This window comes from Myotis yumanensis, unplaced genomic scaffold (genome assembly GCF_028538775.1).
Source record: "Myotis yumanensis isolate MYYU_CA2020_CCGP unplaced genomic scaffold, mMyoYum1.0.hap1 SCAF_8, whole genome shotgun sequence".
Classification (NCBI taxonomy): Eukaryota; Metazoa; Chordata; class Mammalia; order Chiroptera; family Vespertilionidae; genus Myotis; species Myotis yumanensis.
This window is the reverse complement of record NW_027223759.1, coordinates 22,085,807-22,109,518: the sequence shown is the minus strand read 5'-3', so window position 1 is coordinate 22,109,518 and position 23,712 is coordinate 22,085,807. Positions and strand designations below refer to the sequence as shown.

General features: G+C 42.6%; 1 protein-coding gene across 2 annotated transcripts in view; it reads left to right on the top strand.

Moving 5' to 3' along the window:
- NHEJ1 (non-homologous end joining factor 1) overlaps positions 1–23,712 on the top strand; it is a 75,798-nt gene that overhangs the window by 2,484 nt on the left and 49,602 nt on the right. Inside the window, exons 2-5 of one of the 2 annotated variants that reach the window (XM_070423318.1) lie at positions 410–630; positions 993–1,205; positions 6,629–6,767; positions 7,376–7,434. In XM_070423318.1, the coding sequence (XP_070279419.1) occupies positions 454–630; positions 993–1,205; positions 6,629–6,767; positions 7,376–7,434 (588 nt within the window). In that variant the 5' untranslated portion in view covers positions 410–453. The remainder of the gene's footprint in view (positions 1–409; positions 631–992; positions 1,206–6,628; positions 6,768–7,375; positions 7,435–23,712) is intronic. The other variant, XM_070423319.1, reaches the window with a different exon arrangement.

Genomic DNA, 23,712 nt, shown 5'->3' with positions numbered 1-23,712 from the left:
CAAGAACTATTTCTTCTCTTCTAGAAGTTCTGGGAAAAGATAACATTGACATATTTCTTAGGAATGTGATAAATATGCAACAAGAATGGTTTAGGTTTCCACATTAAGTTATATTATTAGAAATCAAAAATACTAATACCAATATGCTGAGGCTCAAACACTATAGTAGAAAGAGATATTTTATGCCCTCTAGGAACTTAATATGGAAAAAAAATTCCTCAAAATTCTAAATAGATTTTTAGTGGCAAAGAGTTACTAAGATTGGTGCTCAGTTGGTTATATACTGAGGTTGGGGAGATGGGGGTGATGAGTGGGGTAGAATATAAACCCATGTTTTCTGTTTTATTAGGGAGGAATTTCATGAGACTTATTTGATATTGAACTGTCTGCTGGTCTTCCCTGCCCCCAGGTCTGTAATACCCTGGGACACTGCTAATTAAGACTTTCCTGCAGATGGAAGAACTGGAGCAAGGCCTACTGATGCAGCCATGGGCCTGGCTACAGCTTGCCGAAAACTCCCTCTTGGCTAAGGCTTATATCACCAAGCAGGGCTATGCCTTGCTGGTTTCAGATCTTCAAGAGGTGTGGCATGAACAGGTGGATGCCAGTGTGGTCAGCCAGCGAGCCAAGGTAAGTGTGAAGAGAAGTACTGCTGTGGTAATGGGTGTAATTTATTTCCTACTGATGGCCAGGGGACATTAACATCAACCAGCTTGCTAGCCTTTCAGTTGTCAAGGAAGGTTGAGTCAGGTTGAGATAATTCCAATTAATATCCTGCACTTCTACCGATAGCCCTGGGATCTTCCCACATGGTCTCTGTATTAGTTTATGTACTACATACAGTACAAGGCAGAATTGTGAAGTAGGCCAGTTGGTCTCTCTTCTCATGCCTCTGTCTTCATGTTAACTAGAGTTTTCCTTTGCAGTTACTTATGAAGGAGCCAGTTTCCTCTTAGCACCCTCACCCTGTACAACTCCCGCTACCTTTTTAGGAGCTGAACAAGCGCCTGACTGCCCCCCCTGAGGCTTTTCTCTGTCATTTGGATGAGCTGCTTCGCCCACTGTTGAAGGACATTGATTGCCCTGGAAAAGCTACCTTCTCCTGTGAACGTGTGGCGGAGGCACTGATACTACAGGTGCGGAGTGAGCTGTCTGGTCTCCCCTTCTATTGGACTTTCCACTGCATCCTGGCTAGCCCTTCCTTGGTAAGTGAAATTCAAATATGGGTAGGGGAGGGGACTGCTAGCTGCTTTTTTGAATGATTTTAATTGAATTTCTTGTGACATTTTCCATTCTGTTTTATATGCAGAATTTACCTATTTCGTTTAAAACTCCTGTAACTTTTTCTAAGTAACACCAGGGGGCACTGTTCCCTCAATAATGCTTGTTCTGGGACCAAAACATTTGAGAAGCCCAAATGATGGTTAATCTCATTTTGCACTACACAGCCCTAGAAACTCAGAATAGTGAGGTTGGGGAGGCAGTTCTCCTTGGAGGCTGATGAACTCTAACAGTTTTTTTTTTTCAAAAGAATGCTGATATTACAATTGAAAATATGTAAAGAAAAAACTATTCTAGGCCAGCTCCTCTAATTGGGGAGCTTCATTAAGAGGCAACAGTTTTCAGAGTGAGATGAGTTTTGGTTGGCTGTGGGAGGAGTGAGTATTGAACAATTGATTAGTGATTATGTTTTAATGTAAAATAAAATAATTATTTTTGCAAGAAGAAGAATGCCATACCAGGGAAATCCCAAGACCTGAGGAAGCTTTATAGGGAAAAAGTTAGAGCCAGTGGACACTGGCAAGGACGTAGGTGGATACTATTTCAAGTTCATGTGTGTGTCTGTGAGGTCACACAGTCATAATTTTTGTTTGTTACTCATCCTTGTGATAGCTTTTAAATTTTTTTGAATGAGTAATTCATGAAAAGACAAACATTTCAGACATTTAAGGGTATACAGTGGAAAAAAAAATAGGTTTTCTTTCTACGCCCTTTCCCAGTCTCTCATTTTCCTTCTCTAAAGGAACTACTGATATCAGCTTCTTGTGAATTCTTTTTTTAAAAAAATATATCTTTATTGATTTCAGAGAGGAAGGGAGAGGGAGAGATAGAAGCATGATGAGAGAATCATTGATTGGTTGCCTCGTGCACACCCCCCACTGGGGATCAAGCCCACAACCTGGGCATGTGCCCCTGGCCGGAATCAAACCTGGGACCCTTCAGTCCACAGGCCGACGCTCTGTCCACTGAGCCAAACCAGCTAGGGCTCTTGTGAATTCTTAAAGAAAGCTCTATATAGGTACATGTATGTATGTATATGTTCACATAATCAAATATTATCTGGGTATATGTATGTGTTTTCACAAATGACAGCATGCTATTTACACAGTTCAGCACCTTGCTTTTTTCACTTAATTGTGTAGAACTTAGAAATCACTCATCACAATACATTTAGTCAGGCAGGGTATTATAGGCCTGGGGGCAGGAAAGTAGGAGAGTACCTGTTTCCTCTCTACAACATAGTGTATTCACATTAATAATTTAATAGTTCTTAGGTCTCTGCAGGATATTATGGAATATATAAAGCTTCAGGTCTCTGTTTTCCAACTCTGAGCCCATTTCCACTTCTGGCCAACTTCTCTTATCTTCTCCTCCTTCCCACTCTGTATTCTTTCTAGTATTTAATGTAATTCTTTTTGTTGTTTATAGGTATTTTTCTAATGTAATTCTTGGTATTCCATATTTTGACTTTCAAATTTGTCACCTCTTTGGCCATTTTATAATTCCTAGGATTCACATGCAAAGGTTTTTTTTTTTTTTGGTGTGTGTGTGTGTGTGTTAGAAAGAGCAAAGACCTCAGGCTTTGGAACCAGCAGACCTGAATTTGTAACTCAGCTCTGCCGCTTTCATTACTTACATGATCTAGGATAAGTTACTGAATTTTTATGAGTCTCAGTTTCTGTATTTGTAAAGTGGAGATACCAGTCACAACCTTACTATGGAGTTATGAGGATTAAATAAGAGGACATATGGAATATTACTTATCCTTAGCATTATAGTGGACCCGTGAGGGCAAACACTCCAACTTCATAATTTTTCTTTTTTAGAAAGCATTGAGACCATGAGAGTACCTGGGGTTAAGCCATTTTTACATCTAGGTAATCCCAGAGCCAGAACTAGAACCGAGGTCTCCTAATTCCAAGTCTGTAACCCTTTTCACTATATCCAAACCTGATACGATTCATCTTGAGATTGATAACTGCCATTCTGCTCTCCTGCCTATGACTTGTGAACATTTCTATGAGAAATCTGAAGACACTGTGGGAAATTATAAACAGCTTTCCCTCTGGAGAAGATTGCCAACTCCTGCTTCTGTATCCACACACTTCCTGACCTCCTTAACTCTTGCGCTCTTTGAGGGCATAGGCCTTGTGGGGTCAGAGCACATATTAGGCACACAGTAGGTATTTGTTGCACTAACTTGTTGAACTGCATCTCTTCCTGTATTGCTGTCTGTAAATGAAGGGGGTGGGGTGGGTGTGCCCCTGCCCTCCAAAAGCATTTCAAGATTTTTCCTTGTAGTGTCTGTGGATTTGCTTTGAAATCCATTCCTTCAGCCGCAATGCCTTGTTCTGATTAACTGATCTAAGTTAGTGTTCATCTAACTTTGAAGTGAGTTATACCCCAATGATTCAGAGTGATGTAACTCAAGCCTATGAAATATTTTAGAAGTTAAAATATTTACTGATAAAAAGCTGCCCCCCTCCCCCCTTTGCTATATAGACCCTGGAGTCCAATAGATCATTTTAGTTGCCTGGTACAGCATTACCATGTTTAATTAGACATGGAAATTATTAAAACCTGTTTCTCATCATGTTTCATGTTGTTATCCTTACTAATACTTAAAGAAATGGCTATTAAGGTGGAAGGAGGCTGGTTAATTAACTTTAGGAGTTTCTGTTATTTGAAGGCTGTCACCAAATGGCTGGTGATGCTGCTTGTGCAATTACTTTCTATTAAATATATTTTTGTTGATTTTTAGAGAGATGGAAACATTGATGAGAGAGAAACATTGATCTGCTGCCTCCTGCACGCCCCTGACTGGGGATCGAGCCGGCAACCAGGCATGTGCCCTGACCTCTTGGTTCATGGATTGACGCTCAACTGCTGAGCCACACTGGCTGGGTAGCAAGTGCAGTCAGTTCAACCCACCAAATATTGACTTGCTTTCATACAACTGTTCACCTATTTTTCTTCCTGATCTATCTTGAACAGAATCAAAGTTACCAAAAACAATTCCTAGGAGAGAGGGTTGGGTCTAGTGCAGATAAATTTTCCCGAAGCATAACTGCCACATTCTGAACAGTACTTCCTGGAAGCTTAAGTTTACACTAAGGATCTGAGCTGGCAGACAGCAACAGTTGGGATGTACTGTGTGATGGAAAGAAGTGACTAGTATCTATAACTGGACTCGGTTTCTGGCCTTCCACTTTGTGCCAGTGCCCCAGCATTTCTTGGGTCACAATGCTGGTACAAAAGCTGCTGGCACTAACCCCTAACACCTAACACTCCCCGCCTCCCCTCTGCCCCCAGTGAGAGAAATGTGGAAAAAGTCCTTTTCTCTCCAGTTGAGCCACAATACAATTGGAGTTTCTAGTAGGAAGTTTTACTAGAAAATTAATGGAAGACAAAAACACAAAAATCTGCAGAGTTCAGACTTCTCATCCTGACTGAATAAGTCTGGCTTGCACATCTTTAATTTTTTAAATATATTTTTATTGATTTCAGAGAGGAAGGGAGAGGGAGAGAGAGATAGAAACATTAATGATGAGAGAGAATCATTGATCAGCTGCCTGCTGCACACTCACTACTAGGGATTGAGACCACAACCTAGGCATGTGCCCTTGACCAGAATTGAACCTGGGATCCTTCAGTCTGCAGGCTGACACTCTATCCACTGAGCAAAACCAGCTAGGGCATGGCTTGCACATCTTATAGGACACTCCCGGACCCTTTCCTCACTTCAAGCCTGTGTAGGGTATCTTGTTTAAAAGTTCTCTGTTTTAGATTGAGGGCTGGGGTTGGTACACTATGGCCAGCAGGCCAACTCTGGCTTGCTGCCTATTTTTGTAAAATTTTGTTGGAACCCAGCCACCCTCATTTATTACATGTTGTCTGTGGCTCCTTTCATGCTACCAAAGCAGAGTTGAATATTGCGACAGGGACTTATGGGCCGCAGAACCGAAAATATTGACTCTCTGGCCCTTACAGAAAATGTTTGCTGACCTCTGGTCTAGGGCATTTCTTAGTGCCTCCTTCAGCTCATCTCCTTGGGGGAAGGGAAAGAAACTCTGATAACATCCTCGAGCCACAAATAGATTATTGATTTTAGTTATTTTCTTTGGCTAAGGCTTTCATCTTTCAAAGGCTAATGGACACTTTGCATAGGCGAATTAAATGATAATTTTGTATTGCTGTACATTATCACATGAGAACATCATCCTAGCTGCGCTGCAGTATGGCTATGCTTGTGACCTTCTTGCCTCTTATTAAGACCAAGGTGTGTTGGTGGTTTATTTCCTCTTAGGCTGGTCTCTTAGTGACTGTCTTGCTTCTATTACAACAATGGCCTTAGACTTTGTGGCATTGGTGGAAACAGATTGAAACTCTGGGCTCATTCTGGGCTGTCATCAGCCCTGAAATGGCTCTTCACTAGTGTCTGGATCAAATTCGACTTTGAAGTCTCTCTACTTTCTGTGATTTCTGTCTCCTTTTATACTCCAGCTAGCATACTCTGTTTTAGCCACAATTAATTTCTTGAAGGTTAGTTGGCTCTTCTGCTTTTGTGCCTCAGTCTCTGCTAAAAATTGAGTTAGCACTTTATTCTTATCAGCTGTACCACATCCTTCTCTTGAAATCACACTTTCTAGGTAGCTATTCATGAGTATTCTTTTAAAAAAATGTTTTTTGTAGATTTTTAGAGAGAGAGGTAGAGAGAGGGATATATAGAAAGAAACATCAATTAGCTGCCTCCCTACTGGGGATCGAGCCCGCAACCCAGTCATGTGCCCTGATGGGGAATCGAACCAGGGACCTCTTGGTTCATGGGTCGATGCTCAACCACTGAGCAACACCAGCCAGGCCATGAGTATTCTTTATTCTTCCCATCTTTTTGTCTGTGACTCAAAGAAAATCCTTGAACTTCTTTAATATACTTACTTAATTATTATTATTATTTTTTTAAATATATGTTTATTGATTTCAGAGAGGAAGAGAGAGGGAGAGAGAGATAGAAACATCAATGATGAGAGAATCATTGATCGGCTGCCTCCTGTACACCCCCTATTGGGGATCGAGCCCACAACCTGGGCATGTGCCCTTGACCGGAATCGAACCTGGGACCCTTCAGTCCACAGGCCATCGCTCTATCCACTGAGCCAAACCGGCTAGGGCTACTTACTTAATTATTATATTTGTGTTTACATTCATGTAAATGGATTGCTTGCCTATGACCCTATAAGTTCCTGTGAAAACATTTATTCTTCAGTATTTTTTTCTAATTCCTAATGCAGTATTAGGGAGTATTTTATAAGTATCTGTTGGCTAATTGCTATCTCTTCCATGGAAGGTCTCCCAACATTTGATTCGTCCTCTGATGGGCATGAGTCTGGCATTGCAGTGCCAAGTGAAGGAGCTGGCAACATTGCTTTGTATGAAAGATCTAGAGATCCAGGACTACCAGGAGAGCGGGGCTACATTGAGCCGAGGTGAGAGGACATTCTTTGAGATATTGAGTGGGAAATGGTACAGATAATCAAAGGTGCCTCTGAAAAGGGGGAGACTTTATTTGCATTAGAGAGGGCTTCCCCGAGGGTGGGTGCTAGGTTCTGACCAAAACTGGAGACTTGATGCTTGGTGACACCTCTCTCTGCCTGGAACACCTGGCTGGCACCCAACTGGCCAATAGAAGCTGTGACTGAGTCCAGACATGCCCTAGGCAGTGGCAAGGAAAGACTTTGGATAGGGGCCAGCAGCTATACAAAATTGTACGAGGGCAACATGAACTTGGGACTTTAGGAAGTTGCATAGCTCCAACTTCAGAGTAAAAATTCAGTTTGACCTTTGTCTTTATGTTGGGAAAAACTCCTGGAGCGCATGCTGCCACCGAACTTGTTGTTTGTTGCTAATCACCCTCTCCTCCTCCTGTTTGCCCACACACTCTCATCCCTTCTCCCACTGGACTAGGTGAGTCTGGGTATCGCATCTTTGTGCTCTTTCCCAAGAAGAAGTTTTGGGCTCTGTTTCCTTTCCATCTCACAGGTAGGAAGCTTGTCCTAAGACTCACATTTCTTTTCTGTATCCCTTCTTATTACAGACCGGTTGAAGACAGAACCATTTGAAGAAAATTCTTTCTTGGAACAATTTATGGTAGAGGTAGAGTATTTGTTATTTCCTTTGTCCTGTGCCACTTGGCTTTACTTCCTTTTTCCAGGTGCCCGAGTGGTGACTTGCTTTTGGGTGTTAGGTTGCTTGCATGGTTGGAAAGCCCTTTCTCTGAAAAAGTTGCCTATAGAAAGTCTGATAAAGCTTGAGATGTACATGGGGAAGATGGGGGAAAGAAGAGGTAGGAATGTAAAAGGCAAAGTGGGCTGATTAACATTCATAAAACATCTCTGTTAAAGTACCTAGGTATTTCATTTGGAATTTTCTAACCTTGGAAAGCTTGGTTGCCCAGTTGCTAAATCTTTGCTTGTTGAGATCTGATCGCAAGTCTGGACTGTGGATCGGTAGCGGGGGAGGGGTAGTTATTATTACTTGTCGAGGCCCCTTTAACATCTCGCAGTAGAGGAAGGTGGAAAGCACAGGGCTACCATTTGGGGACTGTCTTGTGGGCACAGTAGGCTGTGGAAAATCACAGTGTTTATACAAGGGGACTGGCAAAGGAATGAATGGGGAGTAGATAATTGTGGCCTGTCAGAAGCTCCTGCCTAGGTTTCCCTTCTAAGGATTGAGCTTGGCCAAAAGAAACATCTGTTAAATGCCAAACAGGGGGAGTATTATTAATAGTGACCTTTGATAATCCCAGTCAATATTGATCTTCTCTTTCTCTAACTCTTTTGGGACTTGTTGGTTGTACAGTTAGTACCTTAGTATTATTGCCTTGTTTTCTAATTGTATATGTTACTCAAGTTGGTACTTTCTTATGTAAGTAAATAATGCTATTATAATACTATGTTATATGTAATTTAGTCATATTTCTATCTTGTCTTCTAAGTGAATTTGTAAACTCCTTGTGGGTAGGGGCTGTCACTCAAACGTCTTTTGAACCCCAAATTAGTGCTTTTCACAGAGCTAAGCATAAAGCAGGTGTTCTTAAGGTGGGACTTTCTGTTCTGCCTCTGTGTATTGACTGAGCAATGACTCCATAATGCTTGGGGTCTTAAACTAAGGACAAAAAAATGCAAGTGGAGTGCTAAGTCCATCTATTGAAGCAATTGTAACTCTGGAGAAGGAAAGCATATATTGTTAAGTCCTGAAGCAGAAAAAGTTTTAAGTCTTTATGGGGAAAGAGAGACCATTAAACCTAGACTTATAGTAGAGAGAGACTTCCTAGGCCCATTTTCTGTCAGTTAGCTTCCCTTGTCTATAAGTTTGGGGATAAGGTTAACATAGGCTGGAGATGACATGGTTTGTACATCAGCCCCTTGGTTAAACAATGCAAAGCTTACTCTTAGCTCAGCAGAGGGGTCCCTTCCTGATCTAGTGCCTACAACACTGTCCAGCTTGGTTTCTTGACATTTTTCTTTATGTACTTTACGCTTCAGCCATATAGAATAACTTTCAATCACCAAATGTGCTTTTTCTCTAACTTTATATCCTTGTACACATTGTTCCCTTTGTCTGAATGCCCAATGCCCTGGACTTAACTACCTTGTAAACTTCTATTAATTTTTTAAGTGTCAGCTTCAGCCTCTTTAGGAGACCTTTCAGGACTCTCCTTTTATTTATTTATTTAAATGTATTTTTATTGATTTCAAAGAGGGAGAGAGAGATAGGAACATCAATGATGACAGAGAATAATTGATCGGCTGTCCCTTATTGGGGATCGAGTCTGCAACCTGGGCATGTGCCCATGACCCGAATTAAACCTGGGACCCTTCAGTCCGCAGGCCAACACTGTATCCACTGAGCCAAACCAGCTAGGGTTAGGACTCTCCTTTTAAAGATAATACTTCATCCCTGCTACTGAGGTACATTGGAAAAATTGGAGGCTTATCTTTTCCATGCTGTTGGGGTGGGTAGAAACCTACAGACCTGAATGTGAAAGCATATAGAGCCCTGGCTGGGAGACTTGGTTAGTTAGAGTGTCATCCCATCACCAAAAGGTTGTGGGTTCGATTGCCAGTCAGGGCACATACCTAGGTTTCAGGTTTGATCCCCTGGTCAGAGCACATACGGGAGGCAACTGATTAAAGTTTCTCTCTCTTTCTCTCTCTCTCTCTCTCTCTCTCTCTCAAAATCAATTTGAAAAAACAAAACAAATAAAAAACCCCCACACATATCCTCCAGTGAGAATAACACACACACACACACACACACACACACTCACGCACATGCACATGCACACACGCACACAAACCACAAAAGAAAGCATATAGAATCCAGGTGCTAGTCCAGGAAGGACCTTAGTGTTTTTGAACCAACCACTTCAAGAATACTGGTCCTTTAGGCTTTGGGTGGATATCATCCAAACCTCATAGACTTGTAGAATTTTATTATATCTGCAAAGGATCTGAGAGACAGGTAGCTGTAGCTTTCCATTTCATAGATAAAGAAATTGAGCTTCTGACAGTGGATAGAGCATCAGCCTATGGACTGAAGGGTCCTGCGTTCGATTCCGGTCAAGGGCACATGCCCGGGTTGAGGGCTCAATCCCTAGCAGGGGGTGTGCAGGGGGCAGCCAATCAATGATTCTCTCTCATCACTGATGTTTCTATCTATCTTTCCCCCTTTCTTCCTCTCTGAAATCAATAAAAATATATTTTTTTTAAAAGAAAAAGAAATAGAGCCTCTGAGAGGTTAAGTGCCTTGCCTAAGGACATAAAACTATAGCTGTATGTTTGGGACCGCCTACATTTATTGTCTAGGATTACCCCTATTTTGTTTTGCTACTTTGGTTGTACATACCAATTAGAGGAGAGTTAAGGGCTAGGATAATGTGGAATTCTTGTGACCTCTGGGATCACTGAATGTCCTGCATTGCTGCTAGAACTGAAAGGTTTCCTAATGGGACTGCAGAATCTCTGATGGCCGCTGCATCTTTTCAGTTACTCTGCTTGCCTGGGGTCCTACAAACAGGACACAGAAGGGTCAAGGGGTCATTCAAGACTGAGCTAAAAGGATGTGCCATCAAAATAAGCAACATAGGAAGATAAACAAACCAGGGACAGAGAGCTCGGGATGAAGGTGCAGGGGGGCCAGGACTGATGTCAGAGGGCCATGCAGTCAGTGCCTGGGGTCTGTTTTCCCTAGTTCTTGTTGGGACTATTGCTGGATAAGAGGCCATAGAGATAGGGCAAGGGGCAGTAGGACAGAGGTTTCTAGGATACTAAGACCAGGAAAAATATTTAAGGATTGAACAGGGGTTATTTCTCCATATTTAGTCCTTTTTTCCCCTTTCCCCCCAAGAGCCTCTGATCTCTCATTTCCAGGGAGCCCAAGGGGGCCAGGTGATGGTGGCCTAACTAGAGGGGAAATACTGGCAATGTTGATACAAGTCACCTGGGTGGAGTGGCTGTTGGCTTGATTCTAAGAGAGGGCAAGAGCCCTTTATAGAGCATTTCCTAGGACTAGGGGTTGAAGTCACCTTTAGCCCTAGCCGGCATGGCTCAGTGGATAGAGCATCAGCCTGTGGACTGAAGGGTCCCAGGTTCGATTCTGGCCTAGCGCACATGCCTGGGTTGTGGGCTCGATCCCCAATAGGGGGCGTGCAGGAGGCAGCCTATCAATGATTCGCTCCTATCATTAATATTTCTTTCTCTCCTTCTCCCTTCCTCTCTGAAATCAATCAATCAATAAATAAAAAAAGTCACCTTTAGCAGTAGAAGATGAATCAAGGAATTGGGGACTATTATTGCATGGCAGTAGGAACTATGTTAAAGGGGAACTTTAGAATGATTGGGCTGGCACAGCCCACTCTCAGTCTAGTCCACTGGAGGGAGTTCCTTCCCCTGGCCCTGTCCGTGCCTTTCTCTTTCCATCTGGTTGCCATCAGGCTGTGCGGCTGCTGGCGGGGCTCTTTATTTATTTATCCCAGTGTAATGGGGTGAGGAGGGAGCTGGCCTAAGGCTGGCATTCCGAGGCCAGGCCACTGAGCCACAGGCGGTTTGCATGGGTGTGTGAGTCACTGGGGCTGCATGCTGCTCAAACCAGACTTGGCCAGGCTCAGGGACAGGCAGCCCAAAATAGAGCCCCGCCCTCTGCAGCTGGCAACCCCTGGCTAGGAATCAGCCCTTGACACCAAAACCTGGGCAGTTGCATGAAGTCGGCTTTCTTAGGGAGGGGAGCCTTAACAGAGATAGACATTTTGCAATTCTCTTTTCTCTCTTCAGAGGAGAGTATTCAGCAGAGCAATCACTTCTGTTGCTGCATTCTGCGAGACTTAATCTGTTCAGTATAATACTTTAACCAATGTCTATATAGTTTTAGTTATATAACTGCAGTTAACATTGATTTGACTCAGCATCCTAAATGTAGCCATGGCCTTTGTGTCCTGTCTAGTTTTAGTTACTATCTTCATCCACTGTCTGGTTGCAGCCTGATTCTAGAGTAGATCTTTCAAGCAATGAAGTTACTCATTGCAATGAAGTTATTCATTGCTGCTCTTAGGAAGAGTATATCACTGAAGATAGGGAGTTTTTTAACTTGAAAATTGTTATCCTGTTAGGTTCATTCACAGGCACCTTCTACTTGGTTTTGGGGTACTGGCTTGCCATTCTTTGCCTGCCCCTTAAATGTTAGTATGGCCTGGAATTGTGTCCTTGATCCTCTCACTCTTCACTCTCTTTCTGAGTTATGTCATCCAGATCCTAGTTTTAACTCTCATAGTGCACCACTGAGCACCAGGTTTCTATCTCCACTGTGTTTCAGGCCATATTTCTTCCCGCATGCTTGACATTTCCACCGGGATGTCCCACATGCAACATGTCCAAATTAATACTAGACTTCCTTGAACCTATTTCTCTTCCTATATACCTTATCTTGGGGAATTGTACCATTATCCACTCAGTTGTCTAGCTAGAAACTTAGAAAAAGTGGGAGTTATGTACTTTTCTGTTTGTCCTTGCTTCCAAAGCCCACCTTGTCAGCTGTCTTTTGAATCTGCTGTTTTCCTATATTCCAGCTCCCATGACCTTAGATTCACCATGCCCTGCTCTGTTTTTGGTTTGACCATACAACAGTCTCCTAACTTTTCTCCCGGTCAGTACTGCTCCCCTCCAGTTGAACTTGCAGTTGTGTCAGAGTGATCTTGAAACAAAACCTGATTATGTCACTCTCTTGCTGAAAGTCCAGTAGTGGTTCTCAATAGCCTATAGGATCAAGTTCAAAACTTCTTGCATGTCACACAACTTCATTCATGATTCGGTCCTGCTGACCTCTTCAGCCTGATCCTCAGTCACTTGCCCATAGTATCCCCAATTTCACTATTCTGAAGTATTGACAGCTTCCTGCCCATATATCTTTGGACCCATTTGCTTTGTATTCTCTTTGCTCTTGTCCCCATGACAAACTCCTATTTAACTTTCACAAATCTGCTCAGGCATCATCTCTTTTGTGAGTTTTCCATGATAATTTTTCCTTTCCTTAGCCTGCTCTCCTTCTTCCAAGCATAGGTATGCTATCTTGCTATTCACAGCCACCTATACCTACCTCTGCCACTCTGGTCTGAGCCACTGTCGTCCTCTCCCTGCATTTTTGCAATAGCCTCCTTACTGGTATCCCTGCTGCTACCCCTGCCCAGCTTCTGGCCAACAAAATGATCTTATTAAAACATAAATCACATCATGCTCCTCTCCTGCTTACAGGGTAAAATCAAGACCTTCTGATGGCCTACAAAACCCTGCATGATCTGGACCTCATTACCTTTCTGACCTCATCCCCTACTACTTTCTCCCTCACTAACATACTGTAGCCACACTGGCCTCGTTATGTTTTCCTAACACAGCCGTAAGCAAACTACGGTCCGCGGGCCGGATCTGGCCCGTTTGAAATGAATAAAACTAAAAAAAAAAAGACCATACCCTTTTATGTAATGATGTTTACTTTGAATTTATATTAGTTCACACAAACACTCCATCCATGCTTTTGTTCCAGCCCTCCGGTCCAGTTTAAGAACCCATTGTGGCCCTCGAGTCAAAAAGTTTGCCCACCCCTGGTCTAACACCTGCCTTTAGACCTTTATGCTGCTTGTTCCCTCTGCCTGGGATGCTCTTTCTTCAGATATTTGTGTGGCCAACTCCTTTATGTCTGTATTAATTATCTATTATTCTATGACAAATTGTTCCAAAACTAGTGGCTTAAAACAGCAAACATTTAATATCTCATACAGTGTGTGAGGGTCAGGAGTCTGGTAGCAGCTTAGCTGGGCAATTCCAGTTCCTGGTCTCTCATGAAGTTACACTCAAGATTTTGGATGGGAATGCAGGCATTTGTCATGGGCTGGAGAATTCGATTCCAAGCTCTCTCACGTGGCTGTTGGCAGGAGGTGCCATTTCCTTGCCACATGGCCTCTCCATAGGGCAACACAGATGAACATCCCTGGCTTCCTCCAGAGCCAGCAATCCCTGAGAGACCAAGACTAAGACCAAGATCAAGATCACATTGGAAGCTGTAGTCATGTTATAACCCAATCTCAGAAGTGACATCCCATCACTATCTTGCTGTATTCTCTTATTAGAAACTAGAGGCCTGATGCACGAAATTCGTGCAAGGGGCTCAGCCCTCGCAGCTCCGGCGGCCTGTGGCCCCGCAGCCCCGAGGCCCCACCCCTCGCCCACTGATCGTTCTGGAAGGTTGTTCTGCCGTCTGTTCTAATTAGCATATTAACTCTTTATTATATAGGATGAGTCACTAAATCCAGGCATACTCAAGGGGAGGGTAATTAAGTTCCATTCTTAAGGGGAGGTGTGTTAAAAAAAATCTGTGGATGTAGCTACATGGGCAACAATAATGTCTGTGTTCTAATATCACCTTCTCAATGGAGTTTACACTGACTATCCTATTTAAAATTGTGAGCCACATGCCTGCCCCTCTGCACTGGCACTCCCATTTTACTTTGCCATTCTCAACTTTTTAAAAAAATATATTTCTTTATTGACCTCAGAGAGGAAGGGAGAAAGAGATAGAAACATCAATGATGAGAGAGAATCATCGATAGGCTGCTTTCTGCACACCCCCTACCGGGGATCGAGCCCGCAACCCAGGCATGTGCCCTTGGCAGGAATCGAACCTGGGACTCTTCAGTCCACAGGCCAACGCTCTATCCACTGAGCCAAGCCAGCCAGGGCCATTCTCAACTTTTTATTTTTTCCATAGCCCTTATTTTCCAACATATTACCATAACATCCACTTACTTGCTTATTGTGTATGGTCTGTCTCCTCCTCCCTGCTAGAATGTGTAAGCTCACCAAGGAGAAGGGTGTATGTTTTATGCACCGATCCCTAGAACAGTGTCTCTGCAGAGTGGGAACTCAAGAAGTATTTGTTGAGTGGATGAAGGAATCATATCTTCCCATTGCTTTTTAGTGTCCCTGTCTTATGACTAGTCCATCAACTTATCACTTGTTGGTAGCCCGAGGCTCAGACAGTCCTATGGTAAATAGATGGGTAGCCTAAGGAGAGGACCACTGTTAGATTGCCATTCTATTACCTGCCTTGTTTCTTTGAAACTTAGTTTACTGAGAGTTCCCAACACTGAAATGAAACATAAACCTTGAATCTCTTATCATGGAAAGACCCTAGAACCTCTTTTCTAGACCCAGGTAAATTAAATATCTCAAAAACCAAAAGAATAAGAACTTAACGAAATCCTGGAAAAAACATTAGTCATAGAGCCAAGTTAAGTTTCTTCTTTCCTCAGTCTTTCCTCTCTCTGGGGTCTACTTCCACAATTGGGAGCACTGCTCCTCTGCCGTGCACCTGTTGTTCAATATGTAGAGGAAGACATAGGATTCAGAGCATGTTTGTCAGTATACTCATGGGCATCATACAGAAGGATAAGTCTAGGAGGCATCAGAATGTCCTCCCTACCATTGTGTGTGTCACTTCTCTGATCCAGAGACACTTGCAGTTAATTCGTTCTTCTGGAATTCAGTATAGTGCATGTGCACTGTGCCGGGTTCTGTGAGCATATAAAGTTAGATAATATTGTCATCAGAGAGCTCACTGTGCTTAATGAGTGACAGTAGGGGCACAGTAGTGGAGCGATTGAAAAAAGCTTCCTGTAAAAGGCAGCTCTTGAACTGGTCTGTAATGATTTGTTTTCAGTTTTCTAGAGAAATATTTGGAAGGTAATTTAGGTGGGAAGTACATAGGCAAAGGATATATGATAAAAACAAGAGTGGGTGAGGATTAGTAGGAAATGAGGTTAGCAAGATAATAATTAGAGGCCAGGTTGTGGAGGGCCTTAGATGCTGGTCTGGAAGATGGGTGCTTTATTCTGAAGGGAAATGTTTTTTAGCTATTTTTCTGCCTGGAATTTGTTTATTTGCCCATTTCAGTCCAGTTAACATCTATCATTACATGCAGTGATTCTCAAACAGGCACATCTCCTAGGAAGGAGATGGGGCACTTCCTTCTCACAGTTATTAATTACTGTTGTAGATAGCGGGAAGCCATTGAAAGTTTTGCCTGAAGAATTGACATATGAAAGTAATCTTTCAGGAAGATTAGGCTGTCAGTGGTATGCCTGTGTGATCTGAAGAATAGTGGTACCATTGACAGGCTGGGAAAAATCATGGGTGGGGCTCAATTAAATCTAATCTTGGGCATATAAAGGAATGGTTTTCCTTATTTAAAACACAAATCCACCAGTATTTGAGCTCTGGAATGAAAATCTCCAGGGAGGAAGGGATGGCTGCACATGTTTCTCAACTATATTTCTTCTCAATTTTGCCTTCTCTTTGGGGTTTTTCTCACTGTGACTCCTGTAGTCACCACTGAGCCCTGCTGCCAGGGGTCACCACTTCTTTTCTTTGGGCCCAAGAATATGTGAAAAGGCCCCTTTCTTTATTTTCCTTTTACAAAGCTTTATAAGGGCTTATACTTTCAAAAGAAAATTTATTTAAAATCAGAGGGAAAACTAAAAGGAAGTCAATATAGAAAATGCAAATGGGTAAAAGGACCCATTTCCAAAAGATAGGCTTCTGATTCTGGGAATCTCAATAGTGAAGGACTTTATCATGTTCCAAATTCTCTTACCTGAAAAAAACCTCAAAACCAAATGTTTAAACTCAGATGCCTATAGAGGATAGGCATATAACATAAATATGTGTATCTGGCTGGACAAAAGACAATAGAGATTTGTGGGAGCCTGTGGAAAACTAAATCATACATCCCCCTGTATCTAGACCTAGATAGGCTAGCACAATTTAACAGACACTGCTCCAGGGAGTTGTGTATCTCACTTCATTCAAAGGAAGTTACCAACTCTTCTAAAATAAAAAAACTATTTTGTTGTTTAGCTTCACCAAATCTACTGTTAGTCTCTCAGGTGGTTTTAATCTCCAGTCTGAGAAATGCACTTAGTTCAGAATCGAGTTTGAGGCAGTGTGAATTGATGCCTTATTTCTGGGAAATATATAACCCCTTTAGGCCCAACCTATAAGCTTCACATGCTTCTGGGGCATTTTGCTGTGATTCATAGTTGAATCTTCCTCTTTTCCTCTCTTGTAGGAAAAGGGTTTCACAAAACTCCATTGGTTACAGTATGCCTATTTAATAATGCCTTTGCTTATTAAAAAAAATCGATGGCTTATATATAATTAGTGTTAATTTGAAAACATAAGATGAAGATCTTTTAAAAAATGTTTTTTATTGATTTTTTCTTTTTATTTATTTATTTTTAAAATATTCACAGCAGTTTTATTTGTAATAGTGATTTTTTTTTCTTTTAGAGAGAGAGGAGGGAGAGGAATAGAGAAACATCAATTGGCTGCCTCCTGCATGCCCCCTACTGGAGGTCATCCCACATAACCCGACATGTGCCCTGACTGGAAATAGAACTAGTCACCTCTTGGTTCATGGGTTGATGCTCAACCACTGAGCCACACCAGCTGGGCAAGATGAAGATCTTTTTCAATACATACTGAATTTAAGTGCATTATAGGACATACAAGTGGGAATTCAGGAAAGTCTAAAAAATAGGGTTGAAACTTAGGTTGAAAAAAAGGACCTATAGAAATAGATTTGGGAGTCATCTGCAAAGGAACAGAATTGGAGAATGGATGCATCTTTTGCTGGGAAGAGCAAGGAGAAAAGAACAAAAGTCCAATGATGAGATTTTGGGAACAGTCATAATTGGAAGGAGTCATAAGAGCCAGTGAAGGAAATGTGAGTGAGATAGGATGAGGATCTGGATAGAGGAGTAAGTTAGCCAAGAAAGAGGAACTACCATTATCAAGTACATACTGTGCTTGTGCTAGACACAGTGCTAGGTGCTTTATCTAAATTATAACTTTTAAAAAAAATGTATATATATTTTGATTTCAGAGAAGAAGGGAGAGGGAGAGAGAGATAGAAACATCAATGATGAGAGAGAATCATTGATTTGCTGCCTCCTGCACGCCCCCTGCTGGGGATCCAGCCTGCAACCCAGGCATGTGCCCTTGACCAGAATTGAACCCGGGACCCTTCAGTCCACAGGCGGACGCTCTATCCACTGAGTCAAACCAGCTAGGGCTAAATTATAACTTTTATTCCTTACAACAAACCTGTGAGGTTAGTGACATTGTCCTCACTTGAAAGATAAAGAAGCAGAGGTTCAGGGGTTAAGTAATTGGTTTCAAGTCACTCAGCTGATTTACTCACATTTGTCTTTACCCATGCTCTTCCTGTCCAACCAAGTAGTGAATCACAGTGTCACATGTGGGAGAGGGACCAAAGAGAAAGGGTGACTGCCTGACTGCCCGAGGAAAAATCCTTTAGGCCAGTGGTCGGCAAACTGTGGCTCGGCAAACCGCGGCTCGCGAGCCACATGTGGCTCTTTGGCCCCTTGAGTGTGGCTCTTCCACAAAATACCGGCTCTTCCACAAAATACCGACTTCTGCGCATGGACCACGAAGTTTCAATCGCACTGTACGAGCGTGCCGGCACGTGGTATTTTTGCAGAGCTGAGCAAGTGGAAGGATTAATACTTCCTCTAGGGTTTGTGGACAGCACGGAGGCACAGGATGTATTTGAAGACAAGATGACTTGATTTCTGCCTATTTCCATCCTCTTTCCCCAGGAGATGTAGTTTTATATCCCAGAATTATAAAGTCCTTTCCAATGGCATTCAGTCTGCCTTGCTTAAAAATAGGATTGTGTTGCTCAGTGTTGAGCAGCCAGGAGGTCACAGTTCGATTCTTGGCCAGGGCATGTGCCGGGATTATGGGTTCCATCTCCGGTAGGGGGCGTGCAGGAGCCAGCTGATGAATGATTCTCTCTCATCATAGATGTTTCTATTTTCTCTCCTTCTCCCTTCCTCTCTGAAATCAACCAGTGAACTTCACTGGCTGGGCTAGCTGTACAATATGTAGGATTCGTGGGCATCCTTGTTATCTCCCATAGGGAACTGTCAAGGCAAACATTACTACAAAGTCTCAGGAAGCATTTTTTTCATTTTGTGTGGGAGATCTTTGGTCTATTTGGAAGCCTCAGTTCTATATGGATAGTACTTATTAAGCACCAGCAAAAATATTAAACCATGATAGTTAATGTTTTATGATACTGAAAAATTAAAACATGGTTTCTGCCCTTGAAAAATGGACTTTTAAGAGAGATTAGACCACTGAAATTTACACATATGCAAAGAATTCTAAATACATAAAATATATGTTATCCGAGAGGAGGAAGAAATAGATTCATTTGATGGGATCTAGGGTTCATACCAGGCTACTTTGGGTAAGGTATTTATGGAGAGATGAATCTTGAGCTAAGAGTTCAGAGGGATTTTGTATAATAAGTGGCTGCCAAAGGGAAGACACACTGGATGTTTTATTCAGTTACACAATCTGAGAGGCTCCCCTGAGGTGTGGTGGTTTGAGGGAATCCTTCAAAAGCTCTTTGGCATCTGTTACTCTTATGCTTGAAGCCGGAGCAGTTCTGATGTTGTACATGGTCGCTTAGAATCTTTTACTCCAAAGAACCCCTTCTGAATTGATGTGAGTAAAGCTAGGAATGAGGAGGAGCTTTGAGACAACAGGATGACAGCACATCTTGGATTAAAGAAAGAACAGTTGAAGATCATCTTGGTATTTTGTTTTGTGAAGTCCCCAGCAGCTGGGGAGTGAGCAGAGGAAAGTGCTGAATTTAATGGGTCCCTAAGGAGATGCAAGTCTCATGCAGAGTATCCCTCTAAATTTGGGGTAACCTCTGATAATGAGATAAATAAGAATCAATATAAAATGGATGAGATTAGCCATCTATAGAAGTAACTCACCCAACTGTTTGTAAATATGTTATTGCTTATGAGACAAGGTTGCAAATCTCATCAAGGGCCTAGGCAGGGAATCATGACATCTCTGATACCTCCTTGTACAGAAGATTAGAGCGATCGAATTTTATGAGCTTTAAGGGAGTTTATCAATTTAAGAATATATCAAGCCTCTTCATTTTACTTATGAGGAAATTAGGGCCCACAAAGATAAAAGAACTCTTGTGTAGACAACTGATAGTAGATTTTGGCACCAGGACTCAGAATTTAGCACCAGAACACAAGGCTCTGAACTTCCAGTCCAGTATTCTTCCATCATGTCCCGTCGCCTTGCCACTTGTTACACGGCTACACATGGAACTTTTTTTTTTAATGTATTTTTATTGATTTTAGAGAGGAAGGGAGAGGGAGAGAGAGACAGAAACATCAATGATGAGAGAGAATCACTGATTGGCATGTGCCCTTGAACGGAATCAAACCTGGGACCCTTTGGTCTCCAAGCCGATGCTCTATCCACTGAGCCAAACTAGGCAGGGCTACACATGGAACTTTATGTGGACAGTAGGAAAGACTGGCTCCCACTTCTGAGCAGTATAGAGACCTAACTTAATTACAAGATAGGAAAATGGTGCATGGCTAGAGGACTCTGCCCCAAGTACTGCCTCATTTCTTACACTGCCTCCTTTCTTCCAACTTTTGGTCTTGCACACCTCTAGGCTCTTATATGCAATTTGAGAAAAACTGTTAAACAGTTAATTCATGACATCTGAGTAGATGTACTAACAGAGGGGCAGAATGGCATAGAATTAAAAAAGAAAAACCAATGAGTTGTACTTTATTAATTTATCTAGCACAGTGCCAAAGCAATACTATAGTAGAATGTGGATTAATAATGTGTAGCTCTTTCCACACAGTGTATATGAACTATCCCATATAGTCATTTACTGTTTGTTTGTTTTTTTGCTTTTTTCTGTGTTCAACAAGTAGCACTCTCACTGTTTATTCAGCTTCCCAGGAAAAATCAGCTGAAGATATATCAGTCACTGAAATGGGATAGTCCCCACCTTGTAAAATTGACATTTTAATTTCAAAAGTACTCTCTTATGATTTTAGTTAGCATCAGTCAACCCTCTAGAGTCTGATTATCCTAAATTAACTAATGAACACCAAGTTAGGGACTCTGGACCTTTGGTCACCCCTGCAGACCCCTGTAGACTCCCCACGAGATGCTGCTTGAGCAGCCACTCAGGGTCTCTCAGTCCATGTATCCATTGCCCTTCCCCCAACACTTCCTTTAAAAAAAAAAAAAAATATATATATATATATATATATATATATATATATATATATATATTTGTTGATTTCAGAGAGGAAGGGAGAGGGAGAGAGAGAATCATTGATTGGCTGCCTCCTGCACGCCCCCTACTGGGGAATCGAGCTTGCAACCCAGGCATGTGTCCTTGACCTGAATTGAACCTGGGTCCCTTGAGTCCACAGGCTGACGCTCTATCCACTGAGCCAAACTGGCTAGTGCTTCCCCCAACACTTCTTATTGAAAATACTGAATGCTGGGGCTCCTCTAACTCCATTTTAGAGTATCAATCTGGCTTTAAAAGCATTGCAGGTAAGTAGCAGAGAGTATTTATTGGACGCTGTGCCTTTTGTTCAGTGCAATATGTATGTGGACTTGACCATATAACTCCTTTCACTGAACCTGCCATGTGCAGTAAGAAACCCTCCCATCAATGTTGGGGCTTTGCCAAGCTGGAGAGGCCCTTTGGGTGGTGAGAGGGAGGCGTGGAGGGGGTCTCTCTCAGCACTCTCTTAACTCATAGGTTCCCTTTCTTTGACTTCAGCCACCAGTGAAGAAAGTGCCCCTTTACCTCTTTTTCTTTTCTCATTTTATGAAATTTAGTGTCAGAGGAGATCCCAGAGTTTTGGTGTAGAGAGCCCTAATCTAGAGAACCCTAGTACCCAGAGTTTGAAGATTGGTTCTAGCTTTTCTGATCTGGTCAGAACCGCCTGGATCAACTAGCAGTGCTATATAGACCATAGCCCCTCTCTCCTGAAACTGCTTCTGTGGCCTTAAAGCCTGAATCAAATAGCCATTGTACTAACTCGTATTGGGGCTTAGAATGTCAGTTTTCAGCTTGTCCTTATATATAAATATAGGTCTCTCTAGATATAAAAAGTGAGAGAGTCTGTAAGTTGCTCTTTTTTTTTTTTCTATACCCCCTTTCATGGGACAAGCTAATGAGATGCATATCATTAAAGACCTGATGTTTTGTGGGACGGAGCCTTTTAAACTGGATGTGCCTGGCTTAGTCATGGCAAATATTTACCAAAAAAAAAAAAAAAAAAAAAAAGGGACATACCATATAAAATTAGAGTTCTGAAAATAGTACTGAGAGAGGGAGAAAGAAAGAAAAAAAAAAAAACAGTGCAGAAAATACAGGCCAGTCTGTTTGGGGAAAAGGGAAAAAGAGATAAAATGAGAGAAACCTCGGCAGTAAAAACAGCATCTTGGTAAACAGACTATAAAAAAAATTGTGACCTGCTTTCTGGCAGCCCTGGCGGCTGTCGAGCGGGTGAAGGTGGCGGAGCTGGCGTCTGTGTGGACACACGGTGCCCGGGGCGCACGGCTCCCCTGGCCGCGCAGGGCGTTAAATTTAGCCACATAATGATGGGCCTGAGGACAGCCTCTTGTTGACCACGCCATAATTACTGCTTCACTTTATGAATTTTATTTTGCTTATTCTGTTTCCTCCTTCTTTGGCATGAAGGAGGCCTGGAGTGGGGGGAGTCCCGCCCCCACACTCCTCCCTTACTGGACAAATGAGTCTTCATAGAAACGTGGGCTCTTGGGCCATGAGGGTAAAGAGTAAGCTTCCTTGAATAATCAGAAAGAGAGGAAGGTTTGCTGGTCCCTAAGGCTCTTGATTGTTCATAGCAGAGTCAGAAGTGGGACTTGCTAGCTCTAACTCTCAGAACTCTTGGAGAAAATCCCAGATATCTTTGGTCTTAGAAGGCACTTTCATGTGAGTCTATAGAGGTTGACGCTCTTATTCTGTTTGTACCCCAAGAGCTAGTCTCCCAGGTTTGTTGGGTTTTTTTGGTCTTTGGTCCTAAACTCCTGGCTATCTACTTGGAAGTTTAGTTTGGTCAACCTGCATCACGAAGAGGTACATTGTTTTATATAGGTTAGTCTTGGTGATAACTGGGTTCTTGAAGATGAGGGTCTACTCTAACATAATCAAGTGACTGTTCATGTAACATGAAAATTCTTGATCAAAATATTTTTGAGACCTCAGATTTTGTTCTTCTTGGGAGATGATGCAGATATTCTTGGTTTTAGAGTTAAAACAACATGGTTTGGTAGAGCATACCATGGAGTTTGTCAGAGCGGTGCTTGGAGGCTTAGCTTTACCTACCACTCTATGGAAGGGGCCAGAAGCCCCTGGTCTCGGCAAAAAGTACTATATTGGGGAGAGAAAGTAGGCTGTATAAAGGGCACTGGAGGGTTGTATAGAATAGGTGCTGGGTCATTGGGGGTGAAGTTCTTGAATGGTGACCTAGGCTGGTGGCTACCGATGGCCCCACAGTGGCCCTCCAACTGAGGAAGTGGTGGAAAAGGAAAAGCAAACAGGGGTTGTGGTCAGGGTACTGGCTTGTCTATCATTGGCCAGGACTGTCCTGTTTGTGTGTCATGGGTGGTTGGGCTTCTCCGAAGCAAGGCAGGATCGTGTCAAGGAGAGGCTTCTTGCAGCTCTTGTTTTCCCAAAACAAAGGAAGCTCCTTGCATTGCTGGAAGTCGCGTGCTTGGATGCTGAGTTTGTTATTGCCTGATAACCTGGCCACCAATTCCTGCCCTCCTCTTCACCCCGGCAGCCAGGGCCTTAGTGGGGGCAGCTTCCTCTTCCTCATCCCAGCAGCAGATTCACTCTCTATTGTATCCAGAGGGGAAAGAGAGGAGAGCTAGCCCTCCTACCCCCATACTTATCCTCTTCGCTTCTCATGGA